This window comes from Sardina pilchardus, chromosome 7 (genome assembly GCF_963854185.1).
Source record: "Sardina pilchardus chromosome 7, fSarPil1.1, whole genome shotgun sequence".
In the NCBI taxonomy this organism is placed as follows: Eukaryota; Metazoa; Chordata; class Actinopteri; order Clupeiformes; family Clupeidae; genus Sardina; species Sardina pilchardus.
In genome coordinates this window covers 20,805,103-20,830,047 of record NC_085000.1, presented here as the reverse complement: position 1 = coordinate 20,830,047, position 24,945 = coordinate 20,805,103, and the positions used below count along the sequence as shown (strand labels likewise).

The following is a 24,945-nucleotide window of genomic DNA, read 5'->3' as shown; positions in this document are numbered from 1 at the left end:
ATGTAGAGATGAATAAACAAACCCTCATTTCCTGGAAGTGTAGGATCCGAAATCACTGTGTCAATGACTCACCTTACTAAGCAGCCATGGTAAAGTGTATAGTGTGTGCGTGTGTGCGTGAGTGAGTGCGTGTGTGTGTGTGTGTGTGTGTGTGTCTGTTGATATACTCCTGTGCTGGGTGGGATCTGGCGGCAGTTCCTGACAGGTGAAAGAGAGAGTGGAATTCTCACTGGTTGAGAGTTGTCTCTTGCTCGTGGCTGTTACCTCCCCTCAACCCCAGAACACACACACCCCCTCACACATAAACAGACACAGGCACGCATGGGCTGAGAAAGCAGTGCTGCAAAGACAACTACAAGTGCTGAGAATAGTCAGGAGACCAATTGTTCAGAAGCTAAGGAGACGACTTTACCAAGTGTCAAAGGTATGCAATTTCCTTGAATTAATCCTCCAGTATAACTGAAATAATCATAGTTCTAATAGAGCACTGTCTGGATTGAAAAACTGAATTAACTACCAATGTTTCCTGTTCTGTTTTAGATATCTGTCTTACTTGTTTCTTCATAGCCAGAGATTCCATGTTTACATCATAGAAAGAATAACTATATGTATAATGAACACACATACAGAAATGTCCCATAAGACATCATGAAAAATGATGTGTACTTTCATTTTCAGTTTAATTTTTAACTGAGTCACAATCAGGCAATCTTATCAAATACCCTCAGATCAATGTGGTTAATAGAATAGACCTGGCCCAGCATTTGCTTTTTGTGTATAATTGATGTTGAGTTCTTTCATAGTTCATCCTTTGGGATCTCAGTGCGGCCTGTCTAAACATGCTGTGGTGTTGGCTTTAACCTGTGTGCTGTGTTCATGCTCAACTGACCCCAGTGACATGCCTCTGTCAGCTGTAAACAGCTGTACTTAGGTAAAGCAGATGTCGAGGCAATCTACCTCACAACCGAGGTGATGGTTATAGGCGTTTAGTTATAGGCAATCCTGAAGACAAGAACGTCTGATTGTTAACTTGCAAAACTGGAAAGTCCCAGTTGAATGAGGGCAAAACAGATTAACCCTGTGGGTATCGCACTTGACTGAAGATATGTTTCCTATCCCTTGGGTGTAAGAGCGACTGGAACATGAATATCTGCCTAAAAGAATCAGACTCTAGAGGCTGCTGATCTGGGTACAGTGATGCCACAGAGTTCCCAGGATGTCATCAATGACACACTAACTGACTAAACTCATTTGTCATCAGTTCTGCTATATTATCTCTTCGTAGACAGTGATCGAGGCTATGTCTAATAGCAGATTTGATCATCTGTCTGAGTGTTTAACCTACAGTATAAGTGAGTCAGGTATGTGTCAGGTCCGGAGAGTGTCTTGGTGGACAGCTTGGGGGTGATTTAGTGATGTTGGGTCATCCTGCTGAAGTCTAGAGGCCTGTAGGGGTTTGTATGACTCAGACCTTCTCCCAGTTCCGCTGCCTTTTCTTCACAATTAGGCCTGCAATCTCTTCCTCACTCTGCATGTATACTACTTTTGTTTACCATCGTCTTTCTCCTCTGTTCTTCACATCCCGCTACCTTTAGGCTTTAGTGCTTAACAATCTCTGAATGCGTAAAGAAAATGGAATTTAATTTCTTTGTTGGCTTTGTATAGTAATAATAAATAAAAGTGTAACCTGATTGTGACCTGGTTCTAATTTTCATTAACCACTTGTTCTGTTATATTGAAAATGAGCCTTCAATAGACACTATGGGTAATGTAGCCTATACTTATATATACTCATATATATAAGCCTATACTTATACCTATACTATATATATTTTATGGTCAAAGAGGGTAATATGGTAAAGGGAGGTGGCTGCTGTTGACATGATTTATTGAATACATTCCTCTTGTAAAATCTGTATAAGAGTGTCTGGCTGATGTTCACTGACATACTCATCCAAAGTAAACTTGACTTCCTCTGAAATATGTGAGTTGCGTCACACAAGTGCTTATCACACTAATCAGTGTTACGGCAGGCCTGTGTCTTGGCTTGTTTAGCTTCAGGTGAAACTGCTAAGGTAAATTGCTGGTGTTTTCCAGACCTTCTATCCAAAAGAATGACTCATCATTTAGAGTAAGGCAGGAAGTCCGCTCACATCCTGATCCACACGCACACTTAGACCAATAGCGGAGAACTGGGAAAGTTGAGCATGGGGTAAGATGGGCCCTTGGCTAAGATGGCTCTTTTTTTAAGGAAACTTCAAACAAACTTTACCAAGTGACAGCATTTAAGAGGCTATGGTTCCTTACAATCCGTGAAAAGGTACAGCACATGTAGCGATTGTGTTAAAAAATATAGGCCTATACGTATGTGTAAAAATATGATTTTTTGCTCTCCGAGTGGATTCCATTTTTCCATTTTCCATTCAGGTGGATTCCACAAATGTTACAGGCCTAAATATGTCTTGACAAATTTTCAGTTTTTAGAAATTCAATTATGTTTTTTTGATGTTGTTGTTGTTGTTTTTACCTGAAATCTTTGTTTTGGACCCACTTACCCCATACTGTACCTAGGCTCATCTTACCCCACATCTGGGGTTAGATGTGCCATGAGACAAACTTTTTATTGCGAAGAGTATATCTCTTTACCCTTATAAGTTATCAAAGAGTTGTTGGCTAGAAGTTGTAGTACACCTTGACATTTTGTATGGTGTGAAGGTTACAAAACAGAATCTCTTTGACACATTAGAATAATGAATGATGAAAAAGAAATGGCTCATCTTATCCCGTTCTCCCCTGTAAGAGATGTTAGTCTCTCATCATGTGTGTAATCAGGCTTGGTTGTATTAAGATAAGATAACCATCTTTCATGCTAAAGCAATGACCAGCCTGTCTCCTTGCCTAAAGCCTATCCACATGGCCTAAAGGCTCGCATGTTCTCTTTTAAAGACATGTACTGACAGAAAGGTATTGAAGCATGCATGTAAACACATCCTTTTGATGGGTTGGAGGGAACATGTTTTGGAATCCTTTAGTCTTAAACATGACTCTCTAGGGTAGCTGACCATTAGTTACATTTCCATGCGTCTCGGCATTACTGTGAACTGTGTGGGAGACATGATTGACTCACCACTGGTGTGTCTTGTAGGGAAGGAGGTCAGTGGAGTGTAGTAGATGTGTAGAGGATTCAATCGTTTCCCCTGTGCTCTACTCTCCTTAGGTTGCAGAACATGGAGGACACAACAGCAGTCATGGCCACCAACTCATTCCAGAGAAGGCAGTGGGCCTCCCAGTCTCTGCGCATCACAGCCAACGAACTGTCCATCGTGGGCAAGAATACAGCCATTGCTGAGCGCTTCTCCAAGTAGGTGTTGGATACAACTTGATACTGATTACAGTATTCCTTTCCTTTCACCAAATGTCTTCTTGTACCTGAAATGCATCAATGACTTTTGTGTTTAATGTTTTAGCTCTCTGTTTAATCTGCCCTGTAACATACTATTTATCATCCATTACAGGGTCTCTACCTGTTGAACTGCATTACTGGTGCACTTGTTTTTGCTCTAGTTGTGGGTTTTAGATAAATTACTTTTTTCCTCGGTGCAATATCAGTGACACAAATCATTGAGAAAAAAAACCATGCTTGCTTTTATAGTTCTTGTAAAGTGCCAGACCAGAAATATTTATTCAAAGGGATGCAGTTGGTGGGCTTGTTTAATTTCATCAGTAAAATAATATCCATTCTGTGCTCCATACCCTTCCACGACTTATAGGTCTAATGATTTAATGGTTTTGCTTATGATCACCAAACCACTGTACTGTAAATGAAGCTTCCACCAGTGTACTTATGCACACTTTAGACAGCAGGGGACAGTGTTACTCTCTTATCTTGTGTCATGACTGTTGAGAACAGTTAACCATAAAGGTCAGTTCTGTCATCTGTGGCCTTATGTGAATGAATAGCCTCATTCACAGCCTCTGCTCTTATCCTCCCAGGTACCAAAAAGCAGCAGAGGAGACTGGCGTAGAGAAGAAGAAAACCGTAAGTGTCTGCATCCACTCAGCAGCAGCCATGTTTGGTTGCCCTGTACATACAGTATGTAGCATTACACCGGCTTCAGCTTCAGTAGGATGCTGACTCTTTTGTCTTCTATCAGTCTGGCACAGGCCTATACTGGACTGCAACACATGGCTATTAGCAACCACACAGACTCAATCTCTGCTACTGCTGCTGCTGCAGCTTCAAGTTATGCCTGGTCAGTGTATAGCCACATGGCTAGTTGTCTTAATCCTTATTTAGACTGCTTAATCTTCGGGTAATTCCTCTGCAGTTTGACATAACCACGCCCAGTGCCTTACGTCTGCTCTGTGGTGTTGTCTGGACTGGAGGGCTCATGAACTGTAAACTGTAGCCAGAGACAGCAGCATGCTGGAGTTCCAGCTAGCCCTCACTCTTAGCCGGGTAATGAGGTAGACTGCACACCACAGTGGTCCATGACTAGAACCACTGTGATGCTCTGATGTGGAAGTAAAGTGGAGGGACAGCGCTGTCAGAGGTACGTGTGTGGCAGACTTGTGATACCACTGGTGTGCTTGGGTTTAAAGGGTTCATGTGCAGCACTAATTGCAGTAAGCATTTGTAATTTAATTTTGGGATGTTGCAATTGCTATACCCTACTGATATAGAGCATGTTGCTTGTTCTTTGTCAGTGTTGAGTGAAACACAGGATTCATTCTGATTCCTTGACATTTGACAGATACGTACTGTAAGTCACTTAGAGGAGAGTTTCAAATAGACCTGTAGACCTGAGTGAGTCGTTTGGAAGAAAATTATGATAGCAATTTCAAAATACGAGGCTTTTCATGATTCATGAAAGACATTTGTACAACCAGAATAAATTAAAACAAAGTCAAACTTGCTTGTGTACGGCACTGGAGATAGTGCTACTCGGTGGGTCGGTGCTCTTTGTCACTCTTGAGCTAAATCAGCCGGAGAGGATCTTGTCTCATGACTCACCTCTTTTGTTCTGGCACCAAGGAGCGGTGCCTGTGCTCAGACTCAGTTGGAAAGGACCCAGCAGCAAACCACATTCAAGCAAGAATATAAAGAATAACGTACTTTTTCATTGTTGCTGGTATTATTACCCAGTGCAATCCAATCCATTTCCAGTGGTGTCAAATTCTAAATTTAGTGGGGTGGTGTAGATGAAAGGAAGAAAAGTTTATTAGAGAAAGGAGGACTGTACCAGACTATGGGAACCATCTGTTAGTTTGTTTTTGGATATGCCAGACTGCTACAGTTACATTCAAGCTGTTCAGTTGGAACATACCATTTGACTTTTAACTCGACTTCTTCTATTACACATAGTTTGTGCTTCTTCTGAATGTTTGAGTTGCATGAGTGTATTCTGTTGATGCTCTAACTGATGCACATGATCAGTGAGCTCATAAAATGCTGCCTGTGCGTTGGGGAAAGTCCCAGTCTTTCATCAGTCCAAGGGTTCATTTCTCTCCTGAATGAAGTTTCTGACTTTCTGGCTTCCTGGATCCTGGTCTCTGTCCTTTTACTGACTCAGTATCCCACTCCCCCCCCCCCCCCCCCCCCCCCCCCCCCCACCTCCCTTTCCTCTTCCTCCTTTTCCCCTCAGCTTTTCTCTCTTTTCATTAGAGGGGTGGGCTAGTTCCTTTACTGTTTCTAAAGGCTGACATCTGGGACAGCTTTTATCATTCCCGTCCGGCTGAGAACGGAGAACACCTACAATACACCAGGTTTCAAACTTTCTATCTTTCACAGAGGTTTTTAAATGTTTACATGGAAAATTATCCGACCAGTGAAATCAATCATTTAATCTATCAAACAATGTAATGTATGACATGTTTCTTCACATTCATTTTCTGGTTGTAGTTAATCAAGGTTGATTTGCTTTATTTATGACATGTGACGGACAGCCAAATTGTATTGTAAATGCAAATTTGAAGAAATATTCGATCCATTTTAGACAAGTTCATTCGATTTGGCAGAGGCAGAAGAACATTCTTGAAATGTGCTTAAGATTGAAAAGGGGTACTGTGCCAGTGATGCAACACGCTGACAGAAGCATAAGTTGCTGGATGAACTTGCTGTGCCTTCTCTGCTGACTTTCTCATTTAAGTTTTTCTTGGAAGTCAAATGCTGTTACACATGTATACTTACGACTTTTTGTGAGTGTCAAAATAGTGAGAGTCCTGAGAATAGGACAGACCTTCCTCCCAACTTTGTAATGGCAGGATACCAAGACTAACTTGGCTTATTTTCGTATGACCTATTCATTTTCAATTGGATTGTTGCTCAGTTTAAAATCATCGCCCAGAAATGATCCTGTATTATATTGTTTTACAGATGGCAAAATTAATTGACTGATTTTCTCAGTGAGTGTGAAATAATATTTCTACTTGTGCTTTCCTCTTTAACTCTTGTACTTCAGAGTGCAACACTGTAGATCTCCTGCTGACATTCCAAAATCCTCTCCTGCTCCATGTGCTTCTAATATGCTGAGTGTGTGAAGCATTCCACAAGCTCTCTGCTCTTTATCACAGAGCCAGCAGGAAACCAATGCCTACATCTTAAAGGGCAGCACAGTAGATCCTAAGGACAGCAAGGCCACCTTTAGGTCTATTTCTAATCCAGCCGTTCCAGGCCCCTTTAAACAGATTTGCTTCAGATTTGGTCAAAGTCTGATAAGTAATGTAATAACAAGCATGTGATGTCATTACATATCGGAGAACGTCCTGCTTGAGTGTTTTCTAAACAAAATCCCTGGTCAGATATGTGGCGCATCATTCAATGAGGGAGGCACTGACATGTTTGAATTCCATAGAACTCCATAGAAGGTATCTATAGAACTCCATAGAAGGTGTCACTGACGGTTCTGCCTTTACCCATCAGGCTTCGGAGGACGTGCCCTCACCTCGGCGCCGTGGCAACCTGAGTGCGCTGAAGAAGCGCTGGGAGCAGCCCCCCGTGACCCCTACGACGTACCCCCACACACGCCCATCGAAGCCCACTCCCAACTCTCAACAGCCAGAGAAGGCAACAGTCTCGCCACTATCCTCAGAACCGGTCCAGGAATCAACAACTACCAACGAGAGCCGAGCGTTGCCCACAGACACCCCGACGGAGCCTGCGGTTGTCCCGGTCCCCCAGGATCTGCAGTACCAGGAGAAGCCAGCCATGGAGAACCAGGAGCAAGAGGAGCCTGCAACTGCGCCCAGCGTGGCCATCGAGAAGCCCAACGTGCCTCTTACCAGCCTGAAGATGATGTTTGAGAAAGGGGAGAACATGCAGAACAAAGTGAGTTAAAGTGCAGTGAGTTTATGGGGCTCAGTGTGATTGAATGTACAGTATACATAAAAGTTCCACAGGAGGGTTCACATTCAGTGATGTACTCAGTCTTGTTATGGTTCAAGATAGGCAATTATGTGCATCTAGTTCTTGTCATGATTTTCATGACACTGGACACCATATTGGTGTATACCATATATGCTATTATTGTTCAAATCTGATGTTACTATAACCACACAATAATGCAACTACAAAGCCTTTCTCCACCTGCAACTGCAGCTATTATTTCCTTCTCAAACACTGTGATGTGCAAAAGGAGTATACTTTGGAGAAATCAATTAGCATAACTATACTCTATAACTGGCGGGCCTTTAGGTTAGGTTAGTCATCGCTATGTTTTAGGACTTCTCTTTAAATGTGAAAGAGAAGATCAATGATGTGAATGTAAACAGCTGTCCGGTGATATCAAGGTCTGCAAAAGTTAAGTTGACATTTTCAAATATCGCGCAAGTCAATAATGTAAATATTGTGACAGGCCTATGCACATCCAATTTGAATGATGAGGATAATCAGGATGTTTATATATTCCAGTCCATCCATCAGCTGATGTGTTTATCCCCTGGGGGGTCATGTGATTGTAGAAATGGTCCGTGTGTTGAGAATCCACCGAATACTGACAGTGTTGATCTGTTGAGGTCTGAGATCTGCTGGCGTTCGTTGGGCGTTAAAAATGGAAAGTGCTGTCAAGGCTCCGAAGCACGTGGGTTTGTCTCATTCTAGTCAGACACTCCCGGAGGGTCCGTCATGCTGTATATCACATGCCCTCTCCGCTCTCTCCATATGGCTGTACTCGGAGTCAGCCGGCATTCCCACACACCTCAGGCTGCCGTGTGTGCCCACAGAGTGTCCTATTTGGACTTCGTTATCTATCATAAATGAGTAGGCATTAGAATGTGCATGCTCAGTATTGACGTAGGTGATTGCACTTTCCAATAAGAATTTCTATTTGGTTATATGTTCTGCTCTATTACTGTATTCGATATATGCCAAACAACCCAAGCACTGCAGGCATATTTTTGTCCAGACAAATTAATATCTTTAACTACAAATTAGACTCTAGACATTTGATTTTTAGACATCAATCAGAGTATCGTGGAACTGGCTGAATATTTTATCTCTCCTCATTGGCTGATACTCTTGTATTCCCAGCATTGGAAAGGTTATGTGCTCCAGATAAACTGGGAGAGAACAGTCAGAACAATGGAGCCTTGTATGCCGCTCTCTGCACAGTGAAGGGATTCATGCTGGTTCTCCGCTCAATTGAGAGAAGCCATGGAGAGGATAGGCAAAAAAGGATGGGCAGGAAGCAGGACTGAAATGGAACATTAGAAGTCAAAAATGAATGTTTTCATTTTAAATATAGGTCTCTGACATTTTGAGGACATGCAGGACATCTGTTTGATGTCATATTCGTGAGGTGATGGGCTCACTTTTGATGCTGAGGTGAGCTCTGTGTCATTCATTTAGAATGAAATGAACATGAACATTGAAATGAGAGAGAAAGTTAAACTACCTCTTCAGTACCTCTCGACTGTTCTTGTGTGTGCTGCTCTTGCAAACTGCTTGTTCTCCTGGCCTGAAAGCTCAGACTGATAACACGTATATCTTCATTTGACTATTTAAGACAAATACGTTATGTCACGTGATATATTTTACAACTCACCTTCATTTGCTAGCACTGTAGTGCAATAAAGCGACTGCTTTGAGTAAATGCCCACTGTCACATAGACCTTTGGATATCATTTGTATATGTCCTCGTCAACCACAGCAACTGACAGTCATTGTGACCAGCATTTAAATTCACATGGTTTCATCTCTAAATCATGCTAAAGTGGAATGATCCATCTGTCAATAAAGTGCTCTTTATGTACAGTAGTCAGGGTCCCTGTGGATCCCTAAAACGTCTAAAAACGTTTTATATTTAGTTTTTTATCTCTAAGGCCTGAAAATACCTTAAGATATCTGATATTGTAGGAGGTGTATCATTTGATCTGGAGCAATTATTGATTTATTTTTCATACCTGCCTACTGCATTCAGCACTATTTCTCCAACAGGCTATGTAAGGCTATTTCCCATGTAAATTGACACTCTGAGGCACTTGTCTTCGAAAAAGATAAATTCATTCAATTTATACATTTTAAATGTGCCTTGGCAAGACTGTCTGAGAGCATCAAGGCACCTCCGCCCCGTATTTTCCACAGATGCCAAGTGGGGCACCGGCTGAGCGCAAATCTAGGGCCTCTGCTAGCATCAGGCTGACCTCCTCCAGCACCCCGGGGCTGGTGAGCGTCCCCCTTTTGCGCTGATGTCATGGGGCAGGCAGGCAGGCACATGATGGCATGGGCAGACTAAGGATCCTCAGAGCGGACCCTGTGCTCCAAGCCGCCCTGTGGCTCCGGTGGGCAGGCCTCCAGCCACAGGGCTCGGTCATGAGGCAGAGAGGCTGACTGGCGTCTTTACTCACCCCCCAACCACCCACCCCCCCAGCCCCACGCGTTGGACACAGACAGAGAGTCTCCCCCTCAGTCGCTCCTCTGTTAAACATGCCCAATTGAGTTATGTGGCTAAAACACTACTGTACAGGGAATTTCAAAGCTTGACATATCCGACCCCTGGGTTGCCGTGTGGTTTGGCATGGTTTTAAAGGAAGCACAAAGCAGACGACTCTTCTCAACTGATATTTGTGAAGTTGCAGTGCGACAGCGGTTTGCATCAGAAATGTCATCAAGGGACGAGCATGCCATAGAAATAGACCTAGAACACATCATCTATCATGATCCTTAAATTGGACAAGAAACTATAATGACTCATTAAAGTTTGTTGTCTCAAGAGAATAGTGCTTAAAATTGTATGGGGGAAAAAAAAGTTGATTCCCCCTACTGTAGTGTGAGTAGATTGGTCTATGATGTTTTTGGTCCCATGCCAGGGATCATGTGAAGTTATGATGAGTTAAAGTGGTCTAATGAGCACATTTGGGGGGCATGTTGACATGTAACCGAGTTTGGTCATGGTCATGTGCACATGTGTGTGCAGTGGAGCATGTGTTTATGAGTGCTTTGTGTGCAGCTTTACCCATATCTCTTTAATTACTGCTGGCGATGAGAGTGGCCTTTATTTTACTTGCGTGCGGCTGGATGGATGGCCGGGGCAGCTCAGACCCCTCTATTTGGTACGAAGGATTAGTGTAAAAAGCCCCTCCTGTCTGTTCCACTGATCCCCCTGCTTGAGCCGCAGTTTTGTGTTTTTGTTTACCCCTGTCTCTCCATGGTGTCCTTCCTTCTGTCTGGAGATGCCCAGCAGTGCAGCCACCGGCTGGCTGGCTGGCTGGCTGGCAGGCTTCCGTCCACCCCACTGACTTCCAATGGCTAATCCACTGAGAGGAGGAACAAAACCGTATTTACCCCCCCCCTCCCTCCCCACCCCACACACACACTCACACACACACCCCACCCCACGCCAGCCCTTGTATTTAAAGATTGTACCAGCTGCCCTCTGCCCATCCCCCTCTCTGGACAACGGCAGACAGCCACACACTGGCATCATCCTGGGCCTCTAATCTGGCCTGCGAGCAGAGCAGAGCAGAGCACAGCACACCCCAACACGGAGGCTGCTCTTCAAGCCTCAGATTGAGCCTGTGGATTGAGTTTTCTTCTGCCTTAAATAGATTTCCCAAACATAGGTGCTCGAGACGAGATGGCATCTTCTTGTGCCAAATAATGCCTGCCGTTATTCGGTCTTGTCACAATGGAAATATTGTGGTCTATAGATAGATCACGAATACAGATTGTGCCCTTGAACTTGACTCCAAAATGTTTTCAGAGAACAGAGAACCTAACTGATACATTATTAGCAGTTTTAAGTCAAGACTGCGGGTGGCTACCCTGCTTCTCTAAATGCGATTTGTGAGCTGAAATACTGGCATACACGAAACTGATCAGTGTGCTTGTGGCTGTGAGTGTGTGTCCGTCTGCGGACGGTAAGAGGTGGTGCTGTGGCCTGTTGATGGAGGAAGCCATGCAGGGCCAGACAGTGGTGTCTAGCCCCGGCTGTGGCTCACTGAGCTCATTAGGGGATTAATGGCATGGGCAGCAGGCCTGGCAGCGTGGGGCAAGAGTCTGGATGGCGAGCACTAGCAGGGCCACCAGAACAGTCAAAGGTCCTCATCGCAGCTGCTCTGCTGCTCCAAAAGGCCCTCCAGCCTGTTTGATCTTTGTCACATCTGTGAGGCTAAACATGCACACGTTATGGTTTTCAAAAATAAATGGCACATTAAAAAGGCTTCATTGGTTGGTCACGAGCCTTAAGCGCTGTGGACACCGGGGGCCGACATGAGTGCGATGCACTCCACTGTTGACATTCGATTACTTTATTCTCAATACAACTCCGCACACCAGCAGAGGTGGCGACAGAGTTCGACGCTTGTGTCCATGGTTGTATCGAGAATAATGAGGTCTTAAGCCCACCTTACACTGACAGACTTCTTTCAAGAATCTTTCAAGAATCTTTCCCAAATCTTGTCAAAGTCTATCAGTAGGGTGGGCTTTAGAATTTCAGTTGAAGACCTTTGTGTGGAAAGATCAAGCTACAGGTGTGAAGATCACCTGTAGTCAATCAGCCACCCAGTGGTCACATGTGCAATCAAATGAGCAATTAGTCAACCAGACTGCATGCACTTGAATCACTTCACTCTAGCTGCACACCCAACAGAGATCCAGCGAGGTAGTCGTTAATAGTAGGGTTTTACATTAATCAATGGAAATATTTCCATAAGTAAATAAAGTTTTTAAACTGTTAACACTGTTGAACGTTCCCTTGGATCAATCATCACAGGTTTATGTCCACATTTACTGCCAGTTATTGCCACTGTGGTAAAGCTTAGTTTCCTTCAACCGCACTTTTCTCTGTGTATGTTCAGGTACCCAAGGAGCCGGGCCGAATGGGAGCAAGCAGCAGCATGCCTGAAAACATGCATCTACAAACCGACAAAGGTGAGTCCCTCTGTCTAAACCACGTTCCCACAACATTACGCTAATGCTACGATACTGGTGAATAGGCAGTGAGCTCGGAGTGTGATTAATTCTCTGACATGACAAAAAAGCAAATCCTTTGTTATATACTTACTCGGGAGAACAGCTTGTGACTATTGTATCTCGTTGAGTGTGTTAACCACAGGGTACCGAGGGCTTAGTTTTGAACCGTTTCTGCAGGGCTCTGTTAGTCTTGTCTTTCTTTCCCCTGACCTTGTGCGTCTCTCCCACAACGGGCTTACAGTCTCACCATTGTGCCAGACGCCACTCGGCCTCTGGCAGCAACTCTCCTGAATGAAAGGAGCAGACTGGAGGAGTGTCTCTGACTGCATTGCAACCCTCTCTTTTATTCTCTTCCCCTCTTTTCATCTGCCTCCCTCTCTCTCATATTTCTCCCTCATCCTGTTTCCTTGCTCTTTCTCTCTTCACAGAAAAAGTTGAGACTACCCCTCTGCGGGACAGGATGGCCATCTACCAGGCAGCTGTGTCCAAACAGGATGTCTTCACCACACCGACTCGGACTGTGAGCATCCTTTCCTCTGACTTACAAGACCTGTGAACCATACAACACCCATAAACATCCATAATCAGTTGTACAAAAAGTATGGTAAATTGTGATTTGTCATGAGTTGTCTCCTCTCCTCTTTGCTTCTATGCGTATCCAGAATGACTCCATGGACACAGAGCCGCACGCTTACATCATGAAGCAAAAGGAGAATGTGCCCCCAAGCATTGTGGAGATGGTAGGTCTTAATCGCCTCTTTTCCTCCATGAGTTCAACAGGTTCAGCAGCCAGACCAAAGGATACCCTGTCTTTGCTGAATTACTGAAGCTTAGCAGATGTGGACTTTGTTAGTACTTTGATGGGAGACCTCCTTGGAAAACTAGGTTTGCAGTTGGAAGTGGGTGTTGGTGGGTGGCCAGTAGGTGGCACTCTTCCCTCTGGCCAAAAATATCGATCCCAATGCCACAGTGCAGTGACTGGAACACTGTACTGCAGGAGATGCCGTCCTTCGGATGAGATGTTAAACCAAGGTCCTGACTCACTGTGGTTATTAAAAATCTCATTTACGCTTATCGCGAAGAGTATGGGGTTCCCGGAAGTCCTGGCTAAATTCCCAACCTGGCTCATTCAACCTGCCCCCTTAATCATGTAATTGGCAATTCACTCACTCACTCACTCACTCACTCACTCTCCACCTCAAGCTGGTGGTGTGTGGTGAGTCTTCTGTTCTGGCACATAATGGCTCACTTACACTTTGGTGGTGGTTAGTGAGTTTCCCCCGTCACTGTGAGGTGCTTTGAGCGTTGTGAAAAGCACTGTGTAAATGTGATTGTTGTTGTACAGCGTTGAACTGCCATCTGACTCTTGTCTCTTCTCTTCCGTCCGCAGTCCGTCTCTGAGCCCAATAGCAGGAAAGGTTCCTCCACAGACAGCAATGGTGAGCTTCAGAACTGGCCTTTTATCAAGCCATGTGTTCCAAGGGACTGTTTTGTAACATTCTAACAAAGTGGTTAATTTTACTTTGCACTGCTGCAATTTCATAACCCATTAGGATACATTAATGTTTTAATGGTTCCTTTGTGGACTCTGATGCAAAAGGTTAGCATTGCTGCACTGTAACAATGATTCTTCATCCCAACAGGAACTGCACCTTCATCTCCCCATGATCCAACTCAGCCTAAATCGCTTAAGGTAAGTTTTCCTCAAGATTCATGTACTGGGAAGGTTGCTTCTTATTGACACTTACCTGTTTTATTGAAATGGTTACGTTGACTAGATTAATTATAAGCCGTTTACAGCAGTTATGACTAGAAATGAAATGTCTCCGTAGTGGTACATGTATTGAAAGTGAAAAGTCTCAGTTTTGTCTTTGAGTGTGGACCTGAAGCTAGTCCTGTTTGTATTTTTGCAGAAGTTCCGTTTGCCTGCGCGGGAGACCTGTGTGATGTGTCAGAAGACTGTTTACCCGCTGGAGCGCCTGGTGGCCAATCAACACGTCTACCACAACACATGCTTCCGCTGTGCCCACTGCAACACCAAGCTGAGGTTAGTCAATGTGACACTCAATCCTTAACTGTACCTTTTGTGCCATTTCACTTGATGTCCATGAGGTGTCTCTGCTCCATCTGTCTTGAGTAATTCTGGTCCAATATCTCCCTCTGTTGGACAGCTTGGGGAACTACGCATCTCTGCACAGCAATGTCTACTGCAAGCCCCACTTTTGCCAGCTCTTCAAGGCCAAGGGCAACTATGACGAGGGGTTTGGACACCGGCCCCATAAGGAGCTGTGGGAGGGAGCAGTCAAAGGAACACCGGAGGAGCAGCCTAAAGTGACCCCGTCTGCAGATAAACTCACCAGCCCTACAGTGGAGGAGTCCCCGTTAGCCAAGGTGAACGTGCTGGCGGCCTCTCTCGAGACCCGCTCGGTGTCCAGCACCAGCACTCCAGAGAAGGCTGCAGGTGGTTCCGTAGAGCGTCTGACCGAGACGCGCCGGTTGAAGATTTCCTGGCCCCCCCGGGCTGACTCCTGTGATGGAGGCGATGCGGAGGAGGTGGTGGTCCCTGAGAGCCTTAGTCCAGCGCCTGAGAGCAGTCCTGTCGTCAGATCTGTTCTGGCCAAGTGGCCTCCCGAAGGGGATGCCCTGACCCTTGCCCCGAGCCCAGAGCTGTCGGAGCTGTCCAGCCTGCAGAGGAGCTCCTCGCTCAAAGAGCGCAGCCGGCCGTTCTCCCTAACTCCCACCTCGGCCTCAGTCCCTAAAGACGCTTGCTTCTCCAAGCCTGAGCCAGTGGAGACCTCCAGAGATGATCAGGAACAACCCTCATCCCCTCATCCCCAGAGGCCTGACGCTGACGATGCACCACTAAGTGACGAAATCTGTGGGAATGACTTGGAAGGGGAGGAGCTAAATGAAGATGCAAGTTCGACACAAGAAGTGGGTCATAGGTCGGAGGAGGAGGAGGAGGAGGAGGAGGGGGAGGAGGAAGAAGAGGAAGAGGAGTTGGGAAGTGATGGTGAGGAGATGGAAGCAGAACAGGGAGATGAAGATGACGTAACATCTCCAGAATGCCTGGCATCTCCAGAATGCCAGCCGTCTCAAATGGACACCACACCTCCAGCATCTCCGTCGCCTGAATCGCAGGAAAACCGTGCTTCCCAGGACGTGGGCTTCTGGGAAGGAGAGGAGGCTGAAGAGAACCAAGAGGAGGTGTCTGTGGAGGAGCTAATCAAACGAAACCGTCATTATGAGGAGGAAGAACAGGACAACTAAGGATGTGGCGGGATAAAGCCATCAAGACGTTGGATTGACACATTGGATTAATTGAACGATATGGATCTGTCTCCTTTTAACTGAAGCGAACTCTAAAGACCAATCTAAGATCTCCCTGTTCAGTGCTGGTGCAGGGCTGCTTCAGTCTGAGTTCTGTCTCTTCAGGTGCCTGTGAATGTTGCAAAGAACCAAAAACAACTAATAATGGAGATCTCAAATATATGCAGGACCAAGACACACCTCACTCATATAACCATCTTATAATCAATTTTAAACATTTTTTTTATGTCTGTCAATAGGCCTTTATATGTCTTCATTCTTTATTCCTGGTTTTGTGTGTATTAAATCTATGAATTCAACCAGCAATGTTTTCAGATTGTATACTAGTACACTACACTAATACTAGTGTGATATTTGTGACCTTCAAATTCATTTTTTCCATGTTCAATGTTGGACCTCAAATTTGTCTTGAAGATAAAGGGGGATATTCTGAACCATGTCGATGTATTTGATGTTGCTGAGTCACCCATTACACCACTGTTGCTCATTATCTCACCAGGAAAGGATTCCAGCTCTTATTTGTGTTTTGTCCTTTTATATAATTTTATGTTAAAGTGTTTTTTGTTTTGTTGTTTGTTGTTGTTGGTGGTGGGGGGATGTCAATTCACTTATTGTCTCAGTTTATCAAATGATTGCACAATGTGGGCTCCCTGAGCAGCTTGAATGGGTTAGGTTGAGCTTTGCACAATTCAACCATTTTGAACATGAGACCAGTATACTGAAATAAATCATTTCTGTACATGTATGTCCTGACCTCTTCTTAAGCCAAAGACAGCTGTGCTATTTAACAGGTAGCTTGTTCCTTAGTTTTAATGTTTACTGAAATATGCAAGTTAAAAAAGAGCTGAGACTAACCCTTTCCTTCACTGTTGGATTTCAATAAATTAACCAGTCATAGTAATTTGTGTTTCTCCAGAATTGTTAGGCAAAGTCATTTTATAATCTGATCGTACATTTTGCAGATATTGGGTGCTTTAGACTTGGAGGAAAATTACAGTAGGCTTCCTATGTTGATGGCCTATATAAAATGTAGTCTAAAATTGATGAGACCACTTAAAATGCTACTGTAATACGTTAGTATGATACACTGTTTATTTAAATCATTCTAAAAATCCTCTCGGTTATAGTGATGTCAAAAACTACACTATATTCACCTTCCAATAACCAACACTTTCGAACACTGGACAAACGACGAATCCAACAAGACTCAACTACACACTTTATATGGAAATAGCCATCTTTATTAATGATTGTGTGCACACATACACAGAGTTAGCCAAATCGTGCATGCTACAATTGGGCAAGATGCTAACATTTACAGTACTGGTGGCTAACAATCATTCAATCATCATTTCACAAAGATACAGAGGACCCAGACAAGAAGTGCTCTGTGTGAAGTGGATGCGCTAGAGGTGACACACCCCTAATAAAAAGAACAATTCAATTCAGACCATGAGTTGATGAATACATAGAATCTAAAACATAGATTGCCTGACACCAGCATGTTATAGGAGTATAATTTCAATACAATTTAAGACTTTCTCAGAATATTACACTTTTGGATGGATGTGGGGGTAATCTTAAAGCAACTGTTGCATTTGCCCCCACTCCTCAATGACAAAACAATGATTTATTGCCTGCTTAAAGACATGAAGTAAACAGTTTCTTTCAGAGTAAGCATATTAAATAATGGCATTTCATTCTGAACATTGAAGTGAGGCACACAGAGTAAATCTAATACAATTTAATAAAACCGCTTAAGAAATCCCCTACTAATGTATGGGGAGGGGGGAATATGAGAATAAATTTGGCATTGATCTTAGGTTATTTGCTAGACAGCAGATAAAAATACATAATTTTCATTTTCAATATATATGTGCAGACATAAAAAAGCACATAGGACAACACATACTGACAGATTCTACAGTTTGATCTCACTTGAGGTGTGCAAAATGGCTTCTGGTTTCAGGTGGTTTAGTCGTTAGACTGCTTTAAAGTGCTCAGAACAGTGAGTGGGGCTATTTCACAATAAGCAGTGTCTGCAAAAGCACAACATCATTGTCTTGCTACACAGGACCACAGTGATACATACTCCTGTGTCTTTTTATTACTTGCACAGTGATATCTTGTGATTTGTTGCTAAGCAAGCGTGAATAGAACTCTGGCTAGTGATTGATGGGGAAAAAAAGAGGTCTAATGGAAATTCCAAAAAGGCTGAATCAAAAAAACATTATGCTTGAACATTTTTGTCCTTAGGGTTCTGACATATAAAGCACTCATATATTGCCCCACAGTGCATCTTGAGATCATGTCTGCCTGAGCTGGGCCACCTCCAGCTCCCTGATTGAGGGCTGCTGAGGAGCCTTTTCTGCATGAGAGTGATGGGGACAAAACAAACAGCAGTCCTGAAAACGCAGCCCTTGTCCTACATGCCTGCGGTGAGCTTCAATTCATCCCTTTATTCATTAACAGTCAACAACATCCCTACTGAGCTAATAGCATTCTCATCTCAGAAGTGGCATTTGACTTCCAAAAGACATTCAACAGTGAAGGGAAATAAAAAGTCAAACGAGAATGTGATGAATATTAAGTGGGAGTGCTGAATAGAAAGTGCTTGATGCCGCTGATCATGTCAGCCCATGCCCCTTCATGGTGTGAATGTTGCTTCTAAAGTGGGGATGTACCAATTAACATGACATTAAGAGCCTTCAACTGCACTGCGTGACACAGTTTGGCAAAGAGGGAGTTACATATGCAAATGATATACATTCATAAAAAATACAGGATTGTTTTTTTTTATTATTAATTATATTTAAGTATATTTTGCATTTATTTATTTGTTTTCCTGAACAGTTTATATTATAATTTATATGAATCAAAATCAGATCAAAGCCTTTAAGTGCGGGCCAACTTGACATGACGTACAGTATGTTTTCAGACCTGAATCTAACCACCTGATTATCTGTATGCGTTGCCTCGGGCTGAGGGAAGGCAGGAAAGTGTCACGGTGCAAACACACACCAGGCCAAAGGCCCTGAGCCGAACATGAAGCGCCTCTTCCCAGAGTGGAGACATAACGGACATGGAGAGATGAGGACTCGTGCCGTTTGCGGTTTTTCTCCTGGCTCTCTCCTGGTTGTCTCCGAGCCTCTGCCAAAATGACTTCAAGCGAAAGGCTTGTTTAAGAAGCAATATAATGATAAAGTAAAGAAAGAAAAAGTGTATGACCAGTACCAATACATCCTGTACTGCTGAGCTCATCAAATCCAGATGGTTCCCCTTTTTTCACTGCAGTAAGTTTAAACTAAAATCGTGACGACTGCAATGGTGAACTGGTCGAAGCATATATTTGAACTGATAGCTTGATATGCGGATGCTCTTTTCCTCCCTCCATGTTCTGTCTGGCGCATCCCTCCCACTCCTCTCAGCCGCTGAGGGGATGCAGGTCCACCTTGACCTTCTCTCCGCTGCTGAGCATCCCGATGGTTGGGTAGAAGCCGCCCGTGGGCACCACCACCTCCCGTCGCCCGATGATCTTGCCGTTGCGGGTGAAGAACACCTGAGTGGGCACAGTGGGGCGACAGTGAGTCAGCAATGGTGTGGTGCGTTCATTTGTTCTTTCCTTCTTTTTCTTCCTTCCTTCCTTCCTTCCTTCCTTCCTCCCTCTATCCTCTCTCTCTCTCTCTCTCTCTCTTGCTAGCACTCTCTCGCTCCCTCTCTCTCTCTCTGAAGCTCTCCTCATGAGGGAGGCACACTTGGCTTTTCTTGCTGTCATGTTACAGACACACTCATCAGTCATGTCAAGTGTCTTCACTTTTCTTTGTACAGTATGCGTGTTACATGACAATGTGCTCTTTGGGGGAGAGACAAAGTGCTGAAATGTACACACGTGTTATTGTGCAATCGTATTGTGTTCTGACCAATTTGGCTTTTGCACACGTCATTTGCACACGTAAACACAAGCGCACACACGCATGCACACACAAGCACACACACACACACGGACACACACACAAGCCCACAATGCTTTGTGGTTTGGTTAAGCTGTGCCGCAGAGTCAATATTGACAACCCCACTGCATGATTTAAGAAGTGCCACGAGTCCATTTTCACACCCAAGGCTTGTCAATAGCAAGCACAGCACTATCACACTGTTTGACCTCCTTCAGAGAGGGGGCTGCCAAATGGGCTCTGTGGTTCTTGGCAGGCAGGAAAAAGCCATGACAAGAACAAATGAGTACTAAAGTAACTCCAACATGGCAATTAGAGAAACTGTGAACAAACATAATGAAGACTAATTGATGTACCTGCCAAAGTTGTGGCTTTGAAGATTTCTTTTTTTGTCGAGACTTTGCGAAGCACTCGGCAGAGCAACTGTCTACATTGATATTGTGTTCTTAGTTGAAGTCTTGGCTAGAACTAATGAGGAAAGGATGGGACAGTGCAGGTTCTTAATGCTTACACAGGCCTGATTTATTAGCAGCGCTCCAGACACTCTGTCCAGCATGTAAAACCGGTGTGAGGCAGCTGGAGCGTTGTGCTTAGGTACTCACCATGACCTTCCTGCCTTCCTGATCCTGCTCAGGGTCATCGCCATCCTCCTCCTCGTCTTCATCATTCAGGTACACAAAGTTCTGCACACGGCCCTGCTTGGGCCGAACCTCCAGTGCCTCCCACTCATCCAACTCATCTGCCAAGAAATGCGATTGATTGCTTCAAAATGGGTAGGGCAACACATTAACGTGAGATGTGCTCATCCAGGTTTCTTGGACGGGACTATTTTCAGAGGCAATGTACAGGTGAAGACAAAACCGATGCTCTTCAAGAAGCTAACAAAAGTAGCCAAAATGTTATGAACGACAGAAAAAAAAAACACATCAGAAGGTTTATACATCCATACATAACAGGGACAGTAGAATAAGAATAACAATGAGAGAGGAAAAGAGTGTACGCACAAGAAAGTAAGTTGTACAAGGGAGTGAATTGTATCTCAAACCAATATGCATCTGCTCAAAAACAATAAAAAATACCCTTCTGTCCACCATACTTCTTGATTGGCTGTGTGAATGTGCTACTGCATACCTCTGTTCCATCAGAGACACTGAAATCCATTGAAAAGCCAATAAAAAGTATTCACCACCCTGTAATATGTCCCCTTTTAATGCTTTTATAAATGTAATCTTGATCAATTTAATGTGCCCCCTTTTAACAATAATCTACAAAAAAACCTCTTTAATCTCAAAGTGAAAGCAGATTTCTACAAAACAATGGTAATCAATGGAAAAATATATAATGCAAAATAAGCAATTCACCCCCTTCAAGTCAGCATTTAGTAGATTAATTAAAGCCTGTGTGGATAGGTCTCAATTAGGCTTGCACATCTGGATACTACAATTTTACTCCCTTTAAGCCCTTTTCAAGTTCAGCCAAAGATATTCTATAGGATTGAGGGCTGGACTTTGACTCGGCCACTCCACTCGGCTCACTGCCTTGCTGGAAAGTAAATCATAGTAAATTTATACTTATCTTGCAGACCGAATCAGATTAACCTCCAGGATTTCCATATATTTTGCTGAATTGAATTTACTTTTACCTTTACACGCCTTTCAGGGCCTGCTGTAGAAAAGTATTCCCACAACATGATGCTACCACCACCATTCTTCAAATCAGGGTTGGTGCGTTTTTGGTGATGTGCTGTGCTTGATATCCACCAAACATCTAGGCTGATGGCCAAAAAAAGCTCAATTTGGTCTCATCAGACCAGAAGACCAGAAGAACTTTCTTCCATATGAGTCTCCCACGTGTCTTTTTGGCTAACTTAAAGTCGAGATTTAATAAGATCTTTGCCACTCACCCGTAGAGCTTTAACTAGTGAGGAATTCAGGCAGTAGTTGTTGTATGCATAGTTTCTCCCATCTCAGCTGCTGAAGCTTTTAAAGGAACACACCTACTTTTTGGGACTTTAGCTTATTCACCGAATTCCCCGGAGTAAAATAAGTTACATACCCTTTTCATCTCTGTGCGTGTAGTTACTTGGTCTGACGCACCTACTGCTATCCTAGCTTAACACAGGTGCCTCGAAGTAGCTAGTTCCAATTGCCTACAGGTAGACCTCCCAATTAGAGACAAAATAATTCCAGCATTTCCCTTTTTGCAAGCTGTGATCTGTAGAGTTACAATGTGTACAAGTGACGATGCCAAATGAGACACAGCCATTTTCTAAGCATACAGTATGCATAATTGGAACTTTTTGCAGACTGCTTCTTGGGGTTTGAAGAAGAGCAGAGCCTTTCAAGTGTTGCCTGTGTAACCTGCGTTGTGTGGAACCCCCGCAGTCCAGCCCTGCACACGCCCGGACTGGAACCCGCGAAACAGCAGCACCTCGGATCGGGAGTCAAGCGCGCTAACAATCCAGCTAAAAGCCCAGACTACTAGCTTTTATGCCAGCAGCGCTCTGGAGGTGTCAGGGAGTGAGGTTTACTAGCGTTCGACAAACACAGCTAACTAGCTGGCATCCGTTACACTTGCAAAACACTCCCCTCAAGTAGCAAATATACATAGTTCCAAGTACAACATAGTTCCAAGTGTGCACATGCACGTTTCCAGGGATGATCTCAAATGGAGACAGACGCGGTGAGCACGAAGGGGAGGGGCTGTGTGTGTGTGTGTGTGTGTGCATGCGTGTGTGTGTGTGAGAGAGAGAGACACGTGAGTGACAGAGAGAAAGGAGGAAAAGGAAATGCAGCGAATACATGCGTGTTTTTAATACTTAGCTTTAAAAAATAAATTAATAACGAAACGTAATATGTGGCGGCCGTGTTGAATCTGGTGCACCGCCACAAATAAGTCTAGGTGTGGGAAACACGGCAACCATTGAACGCTGACGGCTACCCAGTTGAGGTCCTGTAAGCATCGATTTTGATTTTTTTTTAACTGCCTTTTACTACCCCACGGGGACCCTGTTATGAATTCAACCCAAATATTTATCATAAAAATGACGCATCATCTTCAGAGAGAAAATGTAATTTGCAGCAATGCAAACTATGATAATTACAGCAATGCAAACTATGATAGATGTCATATTATGACTGACTTCCATCTCCAGGGTTATTGGAGGTGTGATATACATGTGGAAATGATCATGAAAAAGGCACTCTAGGCATGACATGAGGCCTGTCTCACCTTCCCAGTCCGAGCTGTAGTCTCGTGGGAACATGATTCCACAGCCCATGATGTCTCCCTCAAAACAGCGTGGTCCAAAAGGGTCCCCTACCCCACTTCCATGGAAGATCTTGCCGTCATCTGAGAGAGTGAAAGAGAAAGGGAGATAGAGATATATAGGGCGATAGTGGAGTCAGGAAATCATGTCAGTTGATGTGACTTGATACAGGCACACACATTCACATACAAGTATACATACCATGCTCCCCCACTAATTCAAGGATTGACGCATCAAAACAAAAACAAAAAAAACTCCTCCTCACCCTCTACATCTACCACTTTATATCACGTCTGTATTTAAGTTCAGTGGTGGAAAAACACCACTGATCTTAAACAGGGCGATAGTGGGGACAGGAAAGCATGTCAGTTGATGTGACTTGATACAAGCACACACATTCACACACAAATATACATAACATGCTCCCCCACTGATTCAAGGATTGACGCATCAAAACAAAAACTCCTCTTCACGCTCGGCATCTACCACTTTATATCGCGTCTGTATTTAAGTTCAGTGGTGGAAAACCAAACAAAAATGTAGAGAGAGATATAACAACAACAACAAGATGATGAAATGAAAAAAAAGGAGCATGAGCATGAAAGAAAAACAGTGAAAAGGTAGCCTGCAGACAGAAAAAAAAAGATTGCACTTGTGTGGCTGGTAAATATTTGTGGAGTTGTCATGGGACCCGTGCTCCAGCTCAGGATACTGTTTAAACAATCTTGATCAGGACGTGGGGAAGGGAGATGGAGACACTGTATCATTACGGCTCCCAGGCGGGCTCCTGTCACAACAGCGCACTCGCTTTCTCGCCAAACACCGCTGCCACACCGGGAGAGGCGGGCGGCTAAAAATAGCCCAAGGGTTTTTTTGGGTGGGGAACCAGGTCTTACCCCTAATCGCAATCGCTCTCCGTAAGGCCTCGTCTCGCACGGACAACCTTTTCTTTCGCTAAGTGCGTCTGGCTGCCGGACAGCGGTGGTTGTTCTCAGCTCGCTGGAAGCAGAGCGGGACCAGGAAACGACCCTAGCGGAGGGGGCTCACGCATGAGGGCTTTTCCCTCGGATGCCTTCGCCGGCATTTAGAGCTCTGGCTGAAAACAGGCCATGGCATAGCAGACGTCTCCGCTGGGACACCGTCGGCTCAACAGCTTCCGCAAACATGAAAAGTGTTCTTGGAACCACGTTGGGCTTTTTTTTCTTTTTTGTGTTGAGTCGCTTCTCAGGGGAGGGCGAAGGGGGGGGGGGGGGGGGGGGTCATGGCAGGTGGGGTAGGTTATGTCATTAAACACACAGAGACCTGTCTCTGCAGTGAGCCACATCCGTTCCTCAGTAAAGCGCTGGAGGAAGAGGATAGGACATCTTCATGAGAGGGTTCCACTGAAATAAGAACGGAGTAACTTTCCACCACCATTCTTGCATCATCATTGTTTTCCATTACGCCTCTTTGCATTGACATTTATCCATCAATCATCTGATATTTAAACCTTTCAAATGTTAACACCTATTTTTCAGACACAGCAATGTGAGTGAGAGAGCCATTCATCCCGATGTCTCTAGAGGTGAGAAATAGGCTCTTGGCCATCCTTAAAACAGATGAAACTGATCATTTGAATGAATGGCTCAAAAAGAGGAAGATACTGGAGTAGCACAGACGTTTTTGAGACTTAGGTGCTGTATCCACCAATCACGGTTTTTACGCTGAGGGCTACGCTGACGAGCCCGGCGCTGTTCTAAAAGTTGAACAGATTTCAACTTTGAGCGCTCGGAGTGCTGCGGTAAAAAACGTCCGTCGAGGGCGTTCAGCGCTGTGTAGACTTTATATTGAAAATTGTCGCCATCGGCGCAAAAAAACGCAATTGGTGGACACAGGACAGGGCCTTAATGTTTTTGCAGAAGCGCATAGAATCTACTCCTTTTATGAATGGATGCCTATTGCAGTTATGGCCAGTCTCCATTCTGATACATATCCTCACTACTCAGTGC

At 44.2% G+C, this 24,945-nt stretch overlaps 2 protein-coding genes across 2 annotated transcripts in view; one reads left to right on the top strand and one right to left on the bottom strand.

The window, feature by feature from the left end:
- The first annotated feature begins 298 nt into the window (after window positions 1-298).
- Window positions 299-16,478, top strand: lima1a (LIM domain and actin binding 1a). Its single transcript, XM_062541194.1, has 11 exons — window positions 299-424; window positions 3,218-3,361; window positions 3,994-4,039; window positions 6,923-7,327; window positions 12,295-12,367; window positions 12,838-12,929; window positions 13,072-13,149; window positions 13,800-13,848; window positions 14,053-14,102; window positions 14,323-14,456; window positions 14,581-16,478. Exons 2-11 carry the CDS (start codon window positions 3,228-3,230, stop codon window positions 15,677-15,679), a joined length of 2,160 nt encoding a protein of 719 aa, XP_062397178.1. The 5' UTR covers window positions 299-424; window positions 3,218-3,227; the 3' UTR covers window positions 15,680-16,478.
- Window positions 16,479-16,958: 480 nt separating this feature from the next.
- spryd3 (SPRY domain containing 3) overlaps window positions 16,959-24,945 on the bottom strand; it is a 45,587-nt gene continuing 37,600 nt past the window's right edge. Inside the window, exons 9-11 of the mRNA XM_062541193.1 lie at window positions 22,921-23,040; window positions 20,292-20,428; window positions 16,959-19,298 (exon numbers count right to left, since the gene is read on the bottom strand). Of these exons, the coding sequence (XP_062397177.1) occupies window positions 19,164-19,298; window positions 20,292-20,428; window positions 22,921-23,040 (392 nt within the window). The 3' untranslated portion in view covers window positions 16,959-19,163. The remainder of the gene's footprint in view (window positions 19,299-20,291; window positions 20,429-22,920; window positions 23,041-24,945) is intronic.